Source organism: Mustelus asterias, chromosome X (assembly GCF_964213995.1).
Source record: "Mustelus asterias chromosome X, sMusAst1.hap1.1, whole genome shotgun sequence".
Taxonomy (NCBI): Eukaryota; Metazoa; Chordata; class Chondrichthyes; order Carcharhiniformes; family Triakidae; genus Mustelus; species Mustelus asterias.
Genome location: NC_135834.1, coordinates 15,833,079 through 15,853,312, shown reverse-complemented (window position 1 = coordinate 15,853,312; position 20,234 = coordinate 15,833,079). Strand labels below are relative to the sequence as shown.

At 44.5% G+C, this 20,234-nt stretch overlaps 2 protein-coding genes across 3 annotated transcripts in view; both read left to right on the top strand.

Moving 5' to 3' along the window:
* prim1 (DNA primase subunit 1) overlaps positions 1-20,234 on the top strand; it is a 728,932-nt gene that overhangs the window by 490,351 nt on the left and 218,347 nt on the right. The gene's annotated exons all lie outside the window — the stretch shown is intronic.
* The window catches only part of LOC144482008 (arf-GAP with GTPase, ANK repeat and PH domain-containing protein 1-like), a 182,168-nt gene that overhangs the window by 124,698 nt on the left and 37,236 nt on the right, over positions 1-20,234 (top strand). For both annotated transcript variants that reach the window (XM_078201258.1, XM_078201259.1), the window contains exons 6-11: positions 3,361-3,495; positions 7,364-7,485; positions 10,142-10,294; positions 14,427-14,513; positions 18,150-18,254; positions 20,035-20,182. In XM_078201258.1, the coding sequence (XP_078057384.1) occupies positions 3,361-3,495; positions 7,364-7,485; positions 10,142-10,294; positions 14,427-14,513; positions 18,150-18,254; positions 20,035-20,182 (750 nt within the window). The remainder of the gene's footprint in view (positions 1-3,360; positions 3,496-7,363; positions 7,486-10,141; positions 10,295-14,426; positions 14,514-18,149; positions 18,255-20,034; positions 20,183-20,234) is intronic.

Genomic DNA, 20,234 nt, shown 5'->3' with positions numbered 1-20,234 from the left:
CTTACACCTGAATTTAAACTGCCTCCACACATTTTGCATCCATTGTCCTATCCATTCATGGGATGTGGGCATTGATTTTATTGCTCATCCCTCATTGCCCTTGAATAAAGATGGCATTTTTATTTAAGAATTAACCACATTACTATGGATCTGGAGTAAGGATGGCAGATTTCCTTCCCTAAAGGGCATCACTAATGGGTTTTTGCAACAATCTGCAGTGCATGGTCATCATGCAGCCCGATGGCACAGTGGTTAGCACTGCTGCCTCACAGCACCAGGGAGCCAGGTTCAATTCCCGGCTTGGGTCACTGTCTGTGCGGAGTCTGCACGTTCTCCCCGTGTCTGCGTGGGTTTCCTCTGGTTTCCTCCCACAGTCTGAAAGACGTGCTGGTGAGGTGCATCGACCATGCTAAATTCTCCCTCAGCATACCCGAACAGGTGCCGGAGTGTGGCGACTAGGGGATTTTCACAGTAACTTCATTGCAGTGTTAATGTAAGCCTACTTGTGACACTAATAAACAAACTCTGGACTTTTAATTCCAGATTTTTATTAAATTCATATTTCACCCAGGTTCCCAGAACATTACCCTGGGTCTCTGGATTACTGGTCCAGTGGCTTTGCCACTGTCTCCCCAGGTATTACGACAAGGTCACCACCAGTGTTGAGAAGAGTAGCTAAGAAGACAGGAAACTTGATGTCAAGCTGATGCCAAGTTTAGGTTTGCAAAGCCTGAAAATTCTAGGAAGAAGGGGAGTCTGAGAGAGCTGAAAAGCTCCAAACCTGTGGGAAAGAGTGTTACAGTAGGCGAAGGTGCAATGAACACAAGAAATAGGAGTAGGCCATCTGGTCCCTCAAACTTGCTCCACCTAAGATCATGGCTGACCTTTGATCTCGACTTCACTTTCCCACCCTCCCCTTCAATTCTCTTAGTGCCCAAAAATCTATTGAACTCAGTCTTGAATATATTCAATGACAGAGCATCCACAGCTCTCTGAGCGAGAGAATTCCAAAGATTCACAAACTCTGCGTGAAGAAAGCTCTTCTGATCTCAATCTGAAATGGCCGACCCCTTATCCTGAGACTGTGATCCTGGATTCTCCAGCCAGGGGAAACAGCCTCCCAACATCTACACTGTTAAACTCTCTAATGATTTTGCACATTTCCATGCAATCACCTCCCATTCTTCTAAATTACTTCGAGCAGAGAAGCAAAAGACCTTGGATTCTGTAAATCTGAAATAAAAACAGAAAAATCTGGAAATATCAGGTCTGGCAGGAGAAGATGCAGTAAGATGTCTCACAACACCAGGTTCAAGTCCAACAGGTTTATTTGGTAGCAAATACCATTAGCTTTTGGAGCACTGCTCCTTCGTCAGATGAAGTGGAAATGTGCTCTCAAACAGTGCACAGAGACAGAAATCAAGTTACAGAATACTAATTAGAATGCAAATCTCTACAGCCAGCCAGGTCTTAAAGGTACAGACAATGGGGGTGGAGGGAGCATTCAACACAGGTTAAAGAGATGTGTATTGTCTCTAGACAGAACAGCTAGTGAGATTCTGCAAGACCAGGGGGAAAGCTGTGGGGGTTACTGATAATGTGACATAAATCCAACATCCCGGTTTAGGCTGTCCTCATGTGTGCGGAACTTGGCTATCAGTTTCTGCTCAGTGACTCTGCGCTGTCGTGTGTCGTGAAGGCCGCCTTGGAGAACGCTTACCTGAAGATCCAAGGCTGAATGCCCGTGACTGCTGAAGTGCTCCCACACAGGAAGAGAACAGTCGTGCCTGGTGATTGTCGAGCGGTGTTCATTCATCCGTTGTTGTAGCGTCTGCATGGTTTCCCCAATGTACCATGCCTCGGGACATCCTTTCCTGCAGCGTATCAGGTAGACAATGTTGGCCGAGTTGCAAGAGTAGGTACCGTGTACCTGGTGGATGGTGTTCTCACGTGAGATGATGGCATCCGTGTCGATGATCCGGCACGTCTTGCAGAGGTTGCTGTGGCAGGGTTGTGTGGTGTCGTGGTCACTGTTCTCCTGAAGGCTGGGTAGTTTGCTGCGGACAATGGTCTGTTTGAGGTTGCGTGGTTGTTTGAAGGCAAGAAGTGTGGGTGTGGGGATGGCCTTGGCGAGATGTTCGTCTTCATCAATGACATGTTGAAGGCTCCGGAGGAGATGCCGTAGCTTCTCCGCTCCGGGGAAGTACTGGACGACGAAGGGTACTCTGTCCACTGTGTCCCGTGTTTGTCTTCTGAGGAGGTCGGTGCGGTTTTTCGCTGTGGCGCGTCGGAACAGTTGCTCGATGAGTCGAGCGCCATATCCTGTTCTTATGAGGGCATCTTTCAGCGTCTGGAGGTGTCTGTTGCAGATGCTGCCAGACTTATCGAGAATGTGGGCCCCCTCTTCTCAATAAAGTCTTGATGTCAATGTGGTGAGGATGGAGGGAGAACTTAGGTCAGGTAGGGATGTCATGTTTGGAGCCTGAGTGCCCTGCCTGCGTTCCTTTCAATACCATAAAAGATTCAGAAGCACAAGGACAATCTGAGTAGAGACGCATTACTGCTAACATACTACTCTGTTATGTTTAATGTTACACTGTAAAGCTGCAAGGAGATCATTTTCCTCTGCTTTTAATGTTCTAACTATTTATTTCTTCAAGATTTGCTATTCCAATAATCATTCTATTCCTGAAACTGGAGGAGTTTTATTACTGTAATATTTGTAATTCTTTATTTTATTCTTTCATGGGATGTGGGCATCACTGACAAAGCCAGTTTTTGTTGCCCATGCCTAGTTGCCCTTGAACTGAGTGGCTTGCTCGACGAGTTCAGAGGGCAGTTAAGAGTCAACCACATTGCTGTGGCTCTGGAGTCACATGTAGGCCAGACCGGGTAAGGACGGCAGATTTCCTTCCCTAAAGGACATTAGTGAACAATCAATGATAGTATTATGGTCACTATTCAACTAGTTTTCAATTCCCAAATTATTGAATAATGTAATTTTAAAAATTAATTAATTGAATTTAAATTACACCAGCTGCCATGGTGGGATTTGAACCCATTTCTCCAGAGCATTAGCCTGGGCCTCTGGATTACGAGTCTAATGACATTGCTGCCATACCACCCTCTCCTTTCAGCATGATTTGGAAAAGTATTTGACTGATGAAATGTTGGACTGTTATCTGGACCTGTCGACAGTTGAAATAATTGTCTTGCCTGTTGGTTAATAGAGGTTGGTAAGAAATGTGAAATTAACATGTGTATATTGCAGCGACAAAAGTTACTAATGGGGCACTTCTGACAGGTTTCAGTCCATTATACAACACTTGCCATCTAAAAGATTTCTTCATTCCCCTACAGATACAATCAGTGCCACCAATCCACGAGTCATTGACGATGCTCGAGCACGAAAACTCTGCGCTGACCTCAAACGCTGCATGTATTATGAGACATGTGCGACGTATGGACTTAATGTCGATCGAGTGTTTAACGAAGGTAACAACTTTTCCTCCAGCACCAGTATTGAATCTGTCATTCACTCTTGAGAACCTCTCCCAAAGGAGATGAAGAGGGTTGGCACAGTGGGCCAGATGGCCTCCTGACCTCCTAAAATTCAAATGGTTTGATAAGTGGTTCTCTTCACATGTCTATCTGCAAGCTAATTGGCCAGGAATGGCATCACAGCTGAGCCAGATCGATCCTCACTTCATGTTCATACATTCAGTATTGGTCATTGAATAATAATCAAGAATGGAAACCCCAGCTGATTTATTTTTCTCCTCCGTTTGCCAAATCTAGTGTCCCTACTTCCTGCTAACTGAGATCAACTCACCCAGCACTGATACCTGAACACATCAGAACTGGTGGCTTTACCCGGAAGGTGTCAGGGGGGGTCTGTCTCTCACCCTGTTGAGTTTCACAGCTCTCTGATACTCCAGTTGTCCCCCAGTGTTTTGCAGTAAACTGGCTCCATTTAACTGGGGTCTTTCCCCAGCCTGGCAGCAACCATGTAAACAGCCATTGGCTGTCCGCTGTTATTCAGGCTGAATGCTCGGTTTGAACTGATTGCCTGGAAAATCTTCCTCACCAAAGTGGTAGCCACAAAACCATTGCCCCAGTGCTCCAAATTCATCTCTAATCTCACCGGGAAGAGGTTCTATCTTCTATCTAATGACACAAACTGATACAGGCTGGTTTGTAAATGCTGACAGGTCCTTGCAGCAGGACTTTAGCTGACACTTAATTGGAACAATTAACAGTCCACTAAGTGTCAGCCTAGCAGAGCCTCCCCAAGAGATGACAGAAGAAAAAAGGAAAGGACTTGCATTTATATAGCGCCTTTCACAACCTTAGGATATCTCAAAGCACTTCACTTTTGAATATCCTGACTCATACCAAGCCCCCATTCACCCATTACCCGCAAGCTCGCTGACCAACAGTGGTTCCCGGTCCAGCAACATTGCCATTTTAAAATCTTCATCCTTGTTTTCAAATCCCTCCATGGTCTTGTCCCTCCCTCACTCTGTAACCTCTGACAATACTCTGAGATATCTGTTCCTCCAATTCTGACCTCTTGATCATCCCTGAATTTAATCACTGCACTATTGGCAACCATGCCTTCAGCTGCCTGGACCCTAAGCTTTAGAATTCCTTCTGTTAACCCCTGCCTTCTCGCTCTCTCTCTCCTCCTTTAAGACCCTCCTTAAAACTTACCTCTTTGACCAAGCTTTTGGTAATCTGACCTAATATTGCCTTATTTGGTTTGGTGTCAAGCTTTGTATGATAATGCTTATGTGAAACACCGTGGAATGTTTTGCTACCTTTAAAGATGCAAAATAAGTACGAGTTGTTGTTGAAGTGACTTTTGTGATGTAGGGAAAGCTGAAACAATGGAATATCTATTTGTCCAGTAAGTCTTTTTAAAAGGAGGGTGAATTCACTGCTCGGACAGGCTGTTGATCATGAATGTGTTGGTGTGGAATGTGACCGTTTGTCAGCTGAAATGGAAATGAACAAGTGCAGTTTCAGCTTTTACTATTTGTTTTTGAGCTGAGTGACTGCTGACTTCCAACAGCGGATTTTTGTATGAGATAATCTGCAGCATGCAGACAAGGGCTAAGAATTATTGGCTGAATCTTGGGTGGTTGAGTGCCTGTGACAGGAAACCTTGATTCTGTGAGAAAGATAGAAACAGAAAGGCTTAGAGGAGGAAGGCTAAATCCAGCACCCACACTGCAGCTGCTTCAGAAACTGTGCAGCAGCTGAGTGTGTGACAAACTGATCCAGAAAATGTCAGTACATTTGGATATTAAGCCAGATCAGGTGTGATTGCTGGTAAGCGCTTTCAAGTTTCTGGGTAACAACAGTAATTGCTGTCTTTTACTCCTTCTCCGAGAGTTCCACAACATTTGGAATATTGTGTGCAGTTCTGGTCACCTCACTATAAGAAGGATGTGGAAGCGCTGGAAAGAGTGCAGAGGAGATTTACCAGGATGCTGCCTGGTTTGGAGGGTAGGTCTTATGAGGAAAGGTTGAGGGAGCTAGGGCTGTTCTCTCTGGAGCGGAGGAGGCTGAGGGGAGACTTAATAGAGGTTTATAAAATGATGAAGGGGATAGATAGAGTGAACGTTCAAAGACTATTTCCTCAGGTGGATGGAGCTATTACAAGGGGGCATAACTATAGGGTTCGTGGTGGGAGATACAGGAAGGATATCGGAGGTAGGTTCTTTACGCAGAGAGTGGTTGGGGTGTGGAATGGACTGCCTGCAGTGATAGTGGAGTCAGACACTTTAGGAACATTTAAGCGGTTATTGGATAGGCACATGGAGCACACCAGGATGATAGGGAGTGGGATAGCTTGATCTTGGTTTCAGATAAAGCTCGGCACAACATCGTGGTCCGAAGGGCCTGTTCTGTGCTGTACTGTTCTATGTTCTATGTATCTGTACTCTGAGTGAGATCTGCTTCAAAATCCTGGAGCAAATTTAAATTTGTAACACTCACAATCTCAACCCATGCCCTTTGCGTAACAGACATGCATTATCAGGGAGTCGGGCAGAATGGAAGATCACACAAATCAGGCATTCTGACTGCCATCCCCAGAATCCCAAATTGCACTCCCATCGGGCGAAGCTTTGCACCGGGAAAGCTGCATTGTAATGTTCACCTCAGTCCCCCGGTTGGTGCTTTGGAGGGATGTTTTTCCCCTTCAGCATTGTGTTAATCTGTTTAAAATAAGTAGTAGAAATTTCAATTGACTATGCTAACTGCTCATTGCTAATATCCCAAGGGGTAACATTGGGGCCTCAGTGTTTTTAAACAAGTGGTGTGAGAGAGAATCCATAATAGAATAATCAGGCGTAAACTCTGGATAGAGTGGGATTGATGGGCTGAATGAACAACTCCCCAACCCCCACTTCTGTTTTGCACAATCCCAACTGTATTTTGGCTGCTTTAAGATCTTGGATCAGAAAACGAATGTCTTTTAAGTTATTTTTTTATCTGTAAGTGTCCGTTTCCACACACAGACAACAGCCTCCCCGCCCCCCACCCCACCAACCTAATGACCATTTCAGAACAAGTTGCCAAAACCGGCTTTAATTTAACTGTTTATGCCTTGCAGTTGCTGAAAATGTTTCATAAAGAATTGGAATTTGCAGCTTGCATGGAATGTACTTGGGCCAGGACATTGAACCAAAATATATAGTCCAAAGATGTGCGGGTTAGGTTGATTGGCCATGCTAAAAATTGCCCTTAGTGTCCTGAGATGCATAGGTTAGAGGGATTAGTTGGGTAAATATGTAGGGATATGGGAGTAGGGCCTGGGTGGGATTGTGGTCGGTGTAGACTCGATGGGCCGAAGGGCCTCTATCTGTACTGTAGGGTTTCTATTTCAATTTCATTTCTATTCAAGCAACTTTAAGGAAAAGGAACTCTGCTGATTCTATTAATTGAATTAGCAAAGTCAGCTATCAAAGGGGCAGGCGTTAAACAGAAATGTTGGGGGGAAAAGGTCAAATGCTGTACTATTTTTATCAAAACCTATTTATGTAGTTCAGTTTTTAAATTGTCTCTTACACATATGAAGTAATTTTGGTGAAAAGGAACTGTCCCCTGTTCTGGCTGCTGTTCTTTCTCAGCAACCTTCATTGGAATCCTTTAAGACATTATACCCAAGTATGAGACAGTTACTCTCTATTTTTGTCAACAAAATTGGCATCTGAGCTCTTGGAGTTATGAGCTTCCTGTTATCTCTTGACAATTTGGCATAAATTAGGTTTCAGAGCCCCTCTGTGCCGTGTTAACACAATGCAGCCTCTCACCAGCAATTTTACAAGAGACCTCACTTTTATTTTTCTTTCAGTTGCACAGAAGATCTCGGCCATTAAGAAACAGCACCTTTTTGCCACATCATGCAAGTCTCTGCCAAGCTCTCCAAGCCATTCAGCTGCATCCACTCCGGTCTCTACCATCCACAGCAGCCAGGTGAGAGTCGAGAATAAGTACCGGGAAACAAGTGCTATATCCTCTATCAGTCATTGAAAGGTTTTGGTGTAGAAAATATTGAACCTGTGAGTGAGATGCTGGGGAGGTGACTTCACTCCCAGGCCTCCCAAATGCTGTATATACCTGGGGAAGGATTCTCCTTCCAACTTTTATTCTCGCTCTGTCAGGAAACAGATTTGTTTTTCAAAGAGTATACTTTATTCATTGGATTAGTAAAGGTACATTCATTTGTTCAAATTTGATAAAGTGCAACACAGATCAGTTTCTTTCAATACAGTACACAAAGTGCTTCACTGCACTTATCGTTCCAAGCTATATTTACATTTCATGTCAGTCAAACATTCTCTGGCACATACAGCCCAAAGGGTTTTACCTGGGTTCCTGCCCCTCAGTATACCATGGCAGGAGGGCCTTAGGTAGTGGCCTTTTCCCATTGAGCCTTAGTGGTGGCTTAGAATCATAAGAATCCCTACGGCGTAGATAGAGGCTATTCAGCCCATCGAGTTTGCACTGACTCTCAGAAAGAACATCCCACCCAAGCCCTCCTCTCATAACCCCGCCCATCTAACCTGTACATCTTGGGACACTAAGGGACAATTTAGCATGGCCAATCCACCTAACCTGCACATCTTTGGAGTGTGGGAGGAAACCGAGGCACCCGGAGGAAACACGTGCAGACACGGGGAGAATGTGCAAACTCCACACAGATAGTCATCCAAGCCAGGAATTGAACCCGGGTCCCTGGCGCTGTGAGGCTGCAGTGCTAACCACTGTGCCACCGTGCTGCCGAGCATGGCTTGTCCCGAGCTTTAGTCTGTCTCTCAGCATGTAGTCCTGGACTTTGGAATGTGCCAGTCTGCGACATTCAGTCGTCGACAACCCATTGCACTGGAACACCAACATGTTTCAGGCAGACCAAAGAGCTTTCTTGGTGAACCGAATTGATGGTCCTCCAGCAGGATTTGATGTTTATCCCAGTGTGTGTCCTGGAGAACAGCCCATAGAGCACAGAGGCAAAAGACAACTGCATCTCTTTCCAGGTCTGCTTTGAACTTTACTGGGCAGTAAAGTGGGAAACTGAGTGTGTGGGGAGGTAAGTCAGGGTCCCACATCGCACATTCCCTTCAAAGACAAGTCGAACCTATTGGCCAAAGACAATTCTTAGTTCCACCAAACTGTGTTGGCTCAGATTCGTATTTTAGCTGGGCAAGTGCCACACAACAGATTGAATGTTCATTATATTGGACGTGTTGTGTGTCTCATAGCTCTGGGCGAATTCACAATTAGCACCTTTGCTTTAGGCATGTAATTAAAGTATCACATAACTTCCAGCAAACCAAACAGCTGTTTTGTGTGATGCACTCGAGGGCTGAAACTAGGCCTGTTTACTGTTGCTTTTAAGCATTAATAATAGCCTGTGAAGTTCTTAGCTGCTGTGGATCAATGTGCTATATAATATATACCACAGTTAATGATCAGTGTGCATCCTGGCTGTTCAGTTCATGTCATTGTCTTGTGATTAATTTGAATTAGAGCTTGCAAATTTGGGTCAGCAGTGTGTCTGACACAAGTAAACCCAGTGTCGTGTTTAAGAGTCACCAAACCACTGAGAAAACCACATAAGAGGAGTTTCTCTTTGCCTGATGTGGGCATAGCCTCTCCGAGGAGGGACACATCTCACTCAGCAAACTCCAGGAGCTTCCGTAGCAGAGAGGTACTGTTGGAGTCTAACCAGTGAAATTTGTGTAGTTTGCCTGTACAGAGTACTGGTAAGCTGCCGATGCAGACAAGACCACCCTAACTGTTGGGGTACTGGCATATATGGTTTTCAATACCAGAGTGGGAACTGTCTGAGTCCTCACTGATACTACTACCTTTCCAGATGCCATTAATGATCAAGGCTGGCGGGTAAATCATTGAACATGTCTAGTTTCAGGTATTGTTACAGAGGATTGATTCCAAACTTCCATCACCAAGTCATTCCACCTACTAGAGATCTTGGCGCAGTGGGTAATGTCCCTGCCCCTGAGCTGGAAGCTCTAGGTTCGAGTTCTGGGACTTGATGGCCATGGAAGGTACGTTCAAAACGTAAATCCTTCCAATATGCCTATGGTAGGCAGTAAGTGCAGCAGAGTCTCCTGGTCAGCCAGAACCGGGTGGTAGCTGTAGGTGCAATAGCCTCCCTATGTTAAAAGGCTCCATGCACAAACACTTGCCACAGGCAAACACTTGCCACTCCATGACAAGTGTCCTCCTCGCTGTGAGGGACTGATGATGACGGTGATGATTCAACCTTGTGGCAAAGTGCGACCCAAATGAATTCCTTTCGGGAAAAACTGAGCTGTCGCTTCTTACAATCTATCAAGAATGGACAAGGTTCTATGTTCAAATGCGTTCATTCCAAATAATTTCCTGCACTCATGGTGAATATGAGCAAACTGCTGAGTCGATGCACCAGCTGCCTTGGCTGAGTATAGAATCACCCCATTTCCATTGTAATTAAGGTTTTACTCTGCCTTCAAATCCAATATCGATTGAAAGAATGTTCTGGAAGAATCTTATTGTTTGATCTTTAAAGTTTTGATGGTAACTTCATTTCCATCTTTTCCTCTTCCCCACTCCATTCCTTTTGCAGGCAAGCAATGGTGGCAACATGAGTGATTATTCCTCTTCTCTTCCCTCCACTCCGAACATCAGTCATCGGGATCTGCGGGCTGATGTTTGCCAAGCTTCCGGAACCCCGGGTTCTGTCCGCAAACACTCGAAAAGACGTGCGAGTCTGTTCACTGTAAGTATTTGTTGGATTGTTGGATCTGTTTAGGAAGCAGCTCACATGAATTTTGAGGGAAAATTGCAGGTATTTTCCAGCCGTGTGTTAGTCCTTGTTTGAGCATGGTCACTTGATGGTAAATTGCCTGGGTATCAATTGGTTGAGATTTTGATGCTGTGTAGTGTTGTATTTGTGAGGAATGCTTAGATAGGCTCCCAATGAAAATCCTGTCAGTTTCAGGGCTCTGTGTTTAAATGCACCGTGTGATGTGATGCTGAACTCTGCAGATTAAGGGAGGTTCTGGACATTGCTCCAGGATGAGTTTGCTGGCCTAACCAGAGTGATGTGTGTTATAATTGGTGTTACAATATGTTACAATCAGTTCTGAACAAGAGTCACACAGGACTCGAAACATTAACTCTATTTGGTTTAGAGAACAGGATTCCCATTCCTGACAGCACTTCATTTACACTGTTATCCAGCAGGAGTTTTTAGGTGATTAACAGCTCTGGATGTTTCTAGAATAAGAACATAAGGGGACGGAATTTTCCGTGCAACCTGCCACATGTTACACAGTGGCAGAGGTGACCTGCCGTTGGATGGTGGCGGGATCTTCTGGTCCTGCCGTTGTCAATGGGGTTTCCTGTTGAATGTCCCCCTCGCCGCTGTGAAACCTGTGGAGGGTGCGTCGTCAGCAGGACTGGGAGATCCCGTCAGCGTGAATGGTTGCAAAGTTCCGGCCAATGAATCTATATGGCCCCTCGAGCCTGCTCCACCATTCAGTAAAATCATGGCTGATTTTTGAGCTCAGCTCCACTTTCCCGCCTGATGACTCTTAGCATCCAAAAATCTATTAATCTCAATCTTGAGTATATTAATTGACGGAACATCTACAGCCCTCTAGGATAGAGAATTCGAAAGATAATGTGACAAAGCTGAGACTGGATGATGCAACAGTGTTGGATGAGCAGTGAATAGGGAAAGAAGGGAATAGCTGGAACTCATTATGTTAATCTATTAATTAGTTCAATCATTCTTGGTACATGATCCCACATGGCAGGCTATCATTTCATACCCTGAATCGCCCATGTGGTAAATTCATCTTGAGTTATATGGGCCAATACAGGGACGCACTAGAGGAGAAATCAGCAGGGGAGCTACCCTGTCCCCAGGGAAGTCCCTTGTTGGGGGAAGTTCTGGGTGAGGCCTCAAACAGGCTTTTTACCCTGCCACGATAAAGATTTGGGGAGATCCAAGTCGAAAGAAAAGAAAACATTTTTTAAAAATCGTTAATTCTTAGACCGCTACATGTTTGATCACTCTGGAAACGTGCAGATAGTTTTATGTAATGAACTAGTAAACTGTTACAATATTAATCTCAGTAGAATCCTGCCTCCTTACTAGCTCAGTGACAGTAAGGCTGCATTTAGTTCTCATAGTTCTTTCCTGATTGAGATTAACTAATTCTGCATTAACTGGATATTGATAGTTAATGAGTTACCTGGGCAAAGTAACTTTTAATATTAAAAAATTCACATGATAGAGCCAATGTGGTTAGGATTTTGGATCATTTCCATTTTAGTGTAATTCAATTGCCCCTGTCCTGTGGGGCACAGTGGCCCAGTTGTACATCCCATTACCATGACTTGTTTCTTGGACTCTTATACAGGACATCCCACTGCCAACAGGGATCAGTGCACCTGGCTTTTTATGCTTTGTTTAACATGAGCATTTTGTTGTCCTTGCAGGGGAGGGGTCTCTCTATTTAAAGCATGATGCCAAAATATCAAAATGCATTAACTAATCCAGTTGAATCCTGACAAGTGCTTTAGCCATGGAGCCAAGTGATTTTATGCTTCGGTTCAGATGTTCGTGAATCAGAATTTCCACAACCTGTGGATTACTTCGCAGCTCTAAATGGACTGCAGTTTATTCAGCATACATTTAATTAAGAGGAATACTGACAATTCTAGAAAATGCTTTCTGTCCTGGTCTGTCCCCCTATCTCACTCTTTTTCTCTATTGCTCTCTTTCACCTTCACTCTGTCTCCCTCTTTCTTACCGACAGGGGCCTATCTCTTTATAGGACATTACACTTCGGGCAAAACATCATGGTTAGCTCAAATATCAGATTTAAGATAAGACCATAAGACCATAAGACATAGGAGCGGAAGTAAGGCCATTCGGCCCATCGAGTCCACTCCACCATTCAATCATGGTTGATTTCAACTCCATTTACCCGCTCTCTCCCCATAGCCCTTAATTCCTCGAGAAATCAAGAATTTATCAATTTCTGTCTTGAAGACGCTCAACGTCTCGGCCTCCACAGCCCTCTGTGGCAATGAATTCCACAGACCCACCACTCTCTGGCTGAAGAAATTTCTCCTCATCTCTGTTCTAAAGTGACTCCCTTTTATTCTAAGGCTGTGCCCCCGCGTCCTAGTCTCCCCTGTTAATGGAAACAACTTCCCTACGTCCATCCTATCTAAGCCGTTCATTATCTTGTAAGTTTCTATCAGATCTCCCCTCAACCTCCTAAACTCCAATGAATATAATCCCACGATCCTCAGACGTTCATCGTATGTCAGGCCTACCATTCCTGGGATCATCCGTGTGAATCTCCGCTGGACCCGCTCCAGTGCCAGTATGTCCTTCCTGAGGTGTGGGGCCCAAAATTGCTCACAGTACTCCAAATGGGGCCTAACCAGTGCTTTATAAAGCCTCAGAAGTACATCCCTGCTTTTGTATTCCAAGCCTCTTGAGATAAATGACAACATTACATTTGCTTTCTTAATTACGGACTCAACCTGCAAGTTTACCTTTAGATGGTATCAGACTGCTTAATCAGCAACAATCACAGAACAAAACAGTCACCACTTTGATTTACTCATTGGTACTCAATCAGCAGAAAAGTAACAAATAAAAGTGTAGATTCTTTCTGCAAATTGGTTTGAGTAATAATTTCGAACAAAATAAACTCATTGGTGTGTGGAGAGCTAATGTTGTTCAAGAATGGAAGGGGCAGGGTAGGATACATATGGTAGAGTTTGAACAGGTTAGAGTTGATGAACAGCAAGCCAGCAAGAAGAGCATTGAAACAATCAAGTCTGGAAGTAACAAATTGTGCATCTGCCTTGGATATTCTCCGAGTTCCATAAGTATAGGTTACTCCCATAAGTGGTCCCCATATCTTTCTGAGTGCAGCAGGACTATTCAAAATTAAATCACGAGGTAACAAAACCCGGAAAGGGGGACATAACATTTAAGATCCTTGTGTGATCTGAACAGGATATTGTGCCGATATCACATGTCTGAATGTGAACTTCTCCAGTCTTTCAGTAGCTGGATTTAAAACACTTTAGTAGAGATAGGGCCTGATGTGAATGATGAAATTGAATTATTTTACTGACTTCACTAGAACTGTTCCAATGCTGAGAAGAGCAGAAGCTGGAATTGAGAGAATCAAACCAAAAGTTTCAGGGGAGAGTGGTATGGCGCTGGGAGGTGATGAAACTCATTTTGTTGAACCTGTTGGCAATTTAAGGGTGAATTGTTTTTCAGAATGTTATATTTTCTGCTGCTGTGTTTGATAAAGGATTCAGAGTCTGTCCGTCAATTGAAAGGCCTTTACTAAGAAGTACAAACTGCTGGTCAGCCATTCGAAATCAGTGGTTTTACTCCCCTGTTAAAAAATAAGACACCTGAATGTAATGGCTGGCAAATGAGCGATTGGTCTCAAAGTTTCCTCCTTGTAGCTAGAAAACCGAATGCAAAACCCTTGCTCGCTTTGAGAGAAAATCTAGATCTCACTCGGAGAACAGGACATTAGTGTGTGTGAAGGATGCCAGGGGAACGGTCACGGTGGGGCAATATTACAATACTGGCACCATTGTATGCAGCAGTACAGTGATCTTTCAGACTTGTTGGCAGATAAGGGTGGTTGTGTGTTTATTTTTGTCCTCACCATGGTCTGGCCCTGATTCAGCTATTTGCTCTGTCTTTATATACAGGGAGGCCTCAGCAGTAGATTTATTCTAAAAACTGTCAGCACAGTAATAACCCCAAGGTATTTAGTCGAGACAGAAGCAGGGTTAATGAGAGCAAGCCCTTCAAGCTTCGGTTTGACACCACATTCTCGTTCCCTCCACAGGCTCGGCGGGGAAGCGATACAGAAAGGAGGAGTCTGGACAGTAAAGCAGATAACATTGGGAGTGGCCGTGCAATCCCAATTAAACAGGTGGGTTTCATGATGGCAGACTGAAGTGTGCATGACAAATAGCAGTTGAGCTCCTCTTTGCCTCTATCCCCTGATCACAGCTGCTCAGGATGGAAAAGTTGGGAGTTCTACGGTTGTCCGTGGTGCTCCTGGATTAGACAGGCGAGAAAGAAAACGTAGCCAGTTTCCCTGCTACTGATCAGGATCCTGTGACTCCTGATGGAAATATGCTCATGTGGACAGAGTGAAGGAAAATCCAAAGAGCTTCTATAGGTATGTTAGGAGCAAAAGGATAGTGAGGGATAAAATTGGTCCTCTTGAAGACCAGAGTGGTACACTGTGTATGGAACCAAAAGAGATGGGGGAGATACTAAATGGTTTTTTTGCATCCATATTTACTGAGGAAACGGGCATGGAGTCTACGGAAATAGGGCAAACTGGTAGGGAGGCCATGGAACCTTTACAGATTAAAGGGGAAGAGGTGCTCGCTGTCTTGAGGCAAATCAGAGTGGATAAATCCCCAGGACCGGACAGGGTATTCCCACGGACCTTGAGGGAAGCTAGTGTTGAACTTGCAGGGGCCGTGGCAGACATATTTAAAATGTCAGTATTCACGGGGGAGGTGCCGGATGATTGGAGGGTGGCTCATGTTGTTCCATTGTTTAAAAAAGGTTCCAAAAGAAATCCGGGAAATTATCGGCCAGTAAGTTTGACGTCGGTGGTGGGCAAGTTATTGGAAGGTGTGATAAGGGATAGGATCTACAAATATTTGGATAGACAGGGACTTATTAGGGAGAGTCAACATGGCTTTGTGCATGGTAGGTCATGTTTGACCAATCTATTAGAGTTTTTCGAGGAGGTTACCAGGAAAGTGGATGAAGGGAAGGCGGTGGATGTTGTCTACCTGGATTTCAGCAAGGCCTTTGACAAGGTCCCTCATGGGAGGTTAGTTAGGAAGGTTCAGTCGCTAGGTATACATGAGGAGGTAGTAAATTGGATTAGACACTGGCTCAATGGAAGAAGCCAGAGAGTGGTTGTGGAGGATTGCTTCTCTGAGTGGAGGCCTGTGACTAGTGGTGTGCTGCAGGGATCGGTGTTGGGTCCATTGTTGTTTGTCATCTATATCAATGATCTGGATGATGATGTGGTCAATTGGATCAGCAAGTTTGCTGATGATACAAAGATTGGAGGTGTAGTGAACAGTGAGGAAGGTTTTCAAAGCTTGCAGAGGGATTTGGACCAACTAGAAAAATGGGCTGAAAAATGGCAAATGGAATTTAACGCAGACAAGTGTGAGATATTGCACTTTGGAAGGACAAATCAAAGAAGAACGTACAGGGTAAATGGTAGGACTCTGAAGAGTGCAGTTGAACAGAGAGATCTGGGAATACAGGTACAGAATTCCCTAAAAGTGACGTCACAGGTGGATAGGGTCGTAAAGAGTGCCTTTGGTACATTGGCCTTTATAAATCGGAGTATCGAGTATAAAAGTTGGAGTGTTATGGTAAGGTTATATAAGGCATTGGTGAGGCCGAATTTGGAGTATTGTGTACAGTTTTGGTCACCTAGTTACAGGAAGGATGTAAATAAGATTGAAAGAGTGCAGAGAAGGTTCACAAGGATGTTGCCGGGACTTGAGAAGCTGAGTTACAGAGAGAGATTGAATAGGTTGGGACTTTATTCCCTGGAGCGTAGAAGATTGAGGGGAGATTTGATAGAGGTGTATAAGATTTTGATGGGTATAGATAGAGTGAATGCAAGCAGGCTTTTTCCGCTGAGGCTCGGGGAGAAAAAAACCAGAGGGCATGGGTTAAGGGTGAAAGGAGAAAAGTTTAAAGGGAATATTAGGGGGGGGGGCTTCTTCACGCAGAGAGTGGTGGGAGTGTGGAATGAGCTGCCGGATAAAGTGGTAAATGCGGGGTCACTTTTAACATTTAAGAAAAACTTGGACGGGTTCATGGATGAGAGGGGTGGAGGGATATGGTCCAAGTGCAGGTCAGTGGGACTAGGCATAAAATGGTTCGGCACAGACAAGAAGGGCCAAAAGGCCTGTTTCTGAGCTGTAATTTTCTATGGTTCTATGGATGAAATCAGACTTTGTGGTGATGCTTTTACAGCTGAATAGCCACTATCCGGGTGCTTGCATGGAGAATGGCTACTTGGGTGAGGTATCAGAGCTCTTGGCATCTGTCCAGCTGTACCTAAACAAGAGTTTGAACCTTCAGGAGAGGAAATTAGGATGATACTTTGAAGGGATGGCTGTCACCCCTGAATGTCAGTCAACATCACCACCTCCATTATAATTAAGAACAAGCTGCAAACATTTCAAAACATGTTCATAATTAAACCTATAAATTCAAACAGCTAAAATCCTGAAGGATTTGAATGTTAAACTCGTTCCATTTCTACTGTCCTACTCCATATTAAGTCCCAGACCTCATTGGCCTCCAGGGGCTTTCCATTGAACACATTGATTTAAAAATCCAGACTTCTCTCTGGACTCACTGCACTTCACAGCCTTCTCCAGGCAAACATCTTGGCTCATTCAGGCCCTTCATCACATTTTAGATTTCTGTGCTCCACCATGTAGCAAAGTTTTCAGCTGTCTCCATGTGCTCTTCCTTACTAAATCTCCCCTCACCTTCAAAGAATTCCTCAAAACATCGCCCCTAATCGACTTCTCCCACTTCCTGCTCAGTGTCCGTTATCTTCCCCATCTCCTGCTGTCCAACATCACCCTTCCCCTTTGTGAAATGCCCTGGGACATTTTGTTAATTAAAAGCATTTTATGAACAGAAGTTGTTCTTTATAAAGGGGCATGAACCTTACTGCAAGCTTGTTATCTCAATCTGCAGCTTCTTTATTTTTTGACAACTTCCTGTTTTCTGTTCCCACACCTGGCAGGTGTCACTAAAGATTTGCTTGAGCCAGGGGGAGGAGGGAAACTGGGTTGTGAACTCTCAAACGATGCAGGGGCTTTATTTCCCTTCCAGCAAGAGGCCAAATATGTCAGATGGCCTTTTGAATGTGGGTTTGATGCCTTGATTGGTCTTTGTTCCAACTGTTTAACTTTGCCCCTTTTCTGTTATCTGCCCTCATTAAGGTGTTGACTGTCCCTGGGTGTGATTCCATGACCACGAGCACAAGGCAGCCTCCTGTAGCTTTACTTTGCTAGCATAACAATACATAAACATTACAACCAGTCCATGTTAGCATTTACCCTTCTTTCGAGCAAATAGTCCAGGTCATATTTAGTTCACCTGTTCCCATTTCCTTTCATGCACCTACTCAAGCAGATCTTAAATGTGGGCATCGCCTCAGACCCTGAAATGAATTCCACAGCCTCCCAATTCTCTGTGTGAACAGGTTTCTCTTGCCATCTGCACGCGATATCTTGCATTTAATGTTGTGTGCATGGACCCTCGTTTTTGACCCCTAACAGTCTGATTCTGTCCAATCCTTTCTACATTTCAATAAGCTGTTATTACACCGTCTCGCAATCTACGTTTCTGGAATGAAGAAAGACTGAACACTCCAGGATTTTCTTGAGCGAAGCTGCTCGGGTGAGAAGGCTAGCTAGCACGTGGCAGCTGTGCTTGTAGGGAGAATGAGGCTTGCTCCACTGATCCTGGTTTTCACAGGTGTATTTCCTTACAGGGTGTGTTGTTAAAGAGAAGCGGAAACTCACTAAACAAAGAGTGGAAGAAGAAGTATGTTACGCTGTGCAACAATGGAATCTTATCCTATCATCCCAGTTTACACGTAAGTGTATTTAGTAAGTTTTGGTTCCTCAAAGGGCCTTGCAGCCAAATCAGACATGCCTGTGAAAGTCACAGCTCTTGTGTTTGGGGGAAATAGTGTTTTTACTAAACCAGCCGTGGCACTGCTCATCATAGATTGGGAATATGCTAATTTTAAGAGATCCAGAACCATTTTACTGTGTAATGCACAATATATTACTATGTTGCTAAAGTGCAAGTGGGTCCAACCTGGTGTATTCCTCTAAGAGCCTAAAGTGAAGTTTCTGCAACTTCCCTGGTCAGTTAGAGGCTCCTGGATCATCCTTGGGTCAATCATAAGTCAGACTTTCTTTCACATTCTCCTCGTTGAAAATAGGACTGAAATTCCATAGGGATTTCCCACTACCTTCCCTTAGGTACCTGCAGGGTCTCTGGCGGATTCCCTCTGTCACCCCAAGGTTTTCTGGACTCCCTTCCACCCCAAGGGTCTCTAACAGACTACCTCCAGCAGATTCCTTGCATCACCCATCATTTGCTAACTTGTGTTTTCTGACAAAAAGCTTCATCAAGATATAAGAACATAAGAAATAGGAGCAGGAGTAGGCCATCTAGCCCCTCGAGCCTGCCCCGCCATTCAATAAGATCATGGCTGATCTGAAGTGGATCAGTTCCACTTACCCGCCTGATCCCCATAACCCCTAATTCCCTTACCGATCAGGAATCCATCTATCCGTGATTTAAACATATTCAACGAGGTAGCCTCCACCACTTCAGTGGGCAGAGAATCCCAGAGATTCACCACCCTCTGAGAGAAGAAGTTCCTCCTCAACTCTGTCCTAAACTGACCCCCCTTTATTTTGAGGCTGTGCCCTCTAGTTCTAGCTTCCTTTCTAAGTGGAAAGAATCTCTCCACCTCTACCCTATCCAGCCCCTTCATTATCTTATAGGTCTCTATAAGATCCCCCCTCAGCCTTCTAAATTCCAACGAGTACAAACCCAATCTGCTCAGTCTCTCCTCATAATCAACACCCCTCATCTCTGGTATCAACCTGGTGAACCTTCTCTGCACTCCCTCCAAGGCCACTATATCCTTCCGCAAATAAGGGACCAATACTGCACACAGTATTCCAGCTGCGGCCTCACCAATGCCCTGCACAGATGCAGCAAGACATCTCTGCTTTTATATTCTATCCCCCTTGCGATATAGGCCAACATCCCATTTGCCTTTTTGATCACCTGTTGCACTTGCAGACTGGGTTTTTGCATCTCATGCACAAGGACCCCCAGGTCCCTTTGCACAGTAGCATGTTGTAATTTTTTTCCATTTAGATAATAATCCAATTTGCTATTATTTCCTCCAAAGTGAATATGAGATCTCGGCACAATGAAATGAACTATTTTTCCACTTGTGACATTGAGTGTCAACATTAAGCACTCAGCTTAATGAGGACACAGACCACACACACTGCTCCTGTTGGAAAATACCAGAATGGCATTAACAATGTACGTGGAGGCCACCTGAGAAGAATTGCGAGGTACAAATCTGGTAGATGGGTGCAAATGATGCTTTTAATCTACCAAAGTGAAAATAGAACAGTTTGTAATACTCAATGGGGGTAATTTTCACCTTTGCCACCTGGGCACTAACCTGGCATGAAAATAGGGCAAAATCTACAATAGGCAGATAACCTCCACTGCCAGGGTGCCACTTATACAGTAGAGATTTTTTAAAAAACTCCCCAGCACCTCAGAGTAAGGTACTTTCAACTGCTGGTGAATTCTCTGATCCTTTTTTGTTTTAGGATTATATGCAGAACATCCATGGAAAAGAGATTGATCTTCTCCGGACAACAGTTAAAGTTCCTGGCAAGCGGCCACCCCGTGCTGTTTCAGCCAGTGGCGCCTCCACCAGCCTGAATGGACTCGTGAACAGTGGGCAAGAAAGTGTTGGTAATTACAATGCAACATACACTCTGCACAACATCCAACTGTGTTTTTTCTG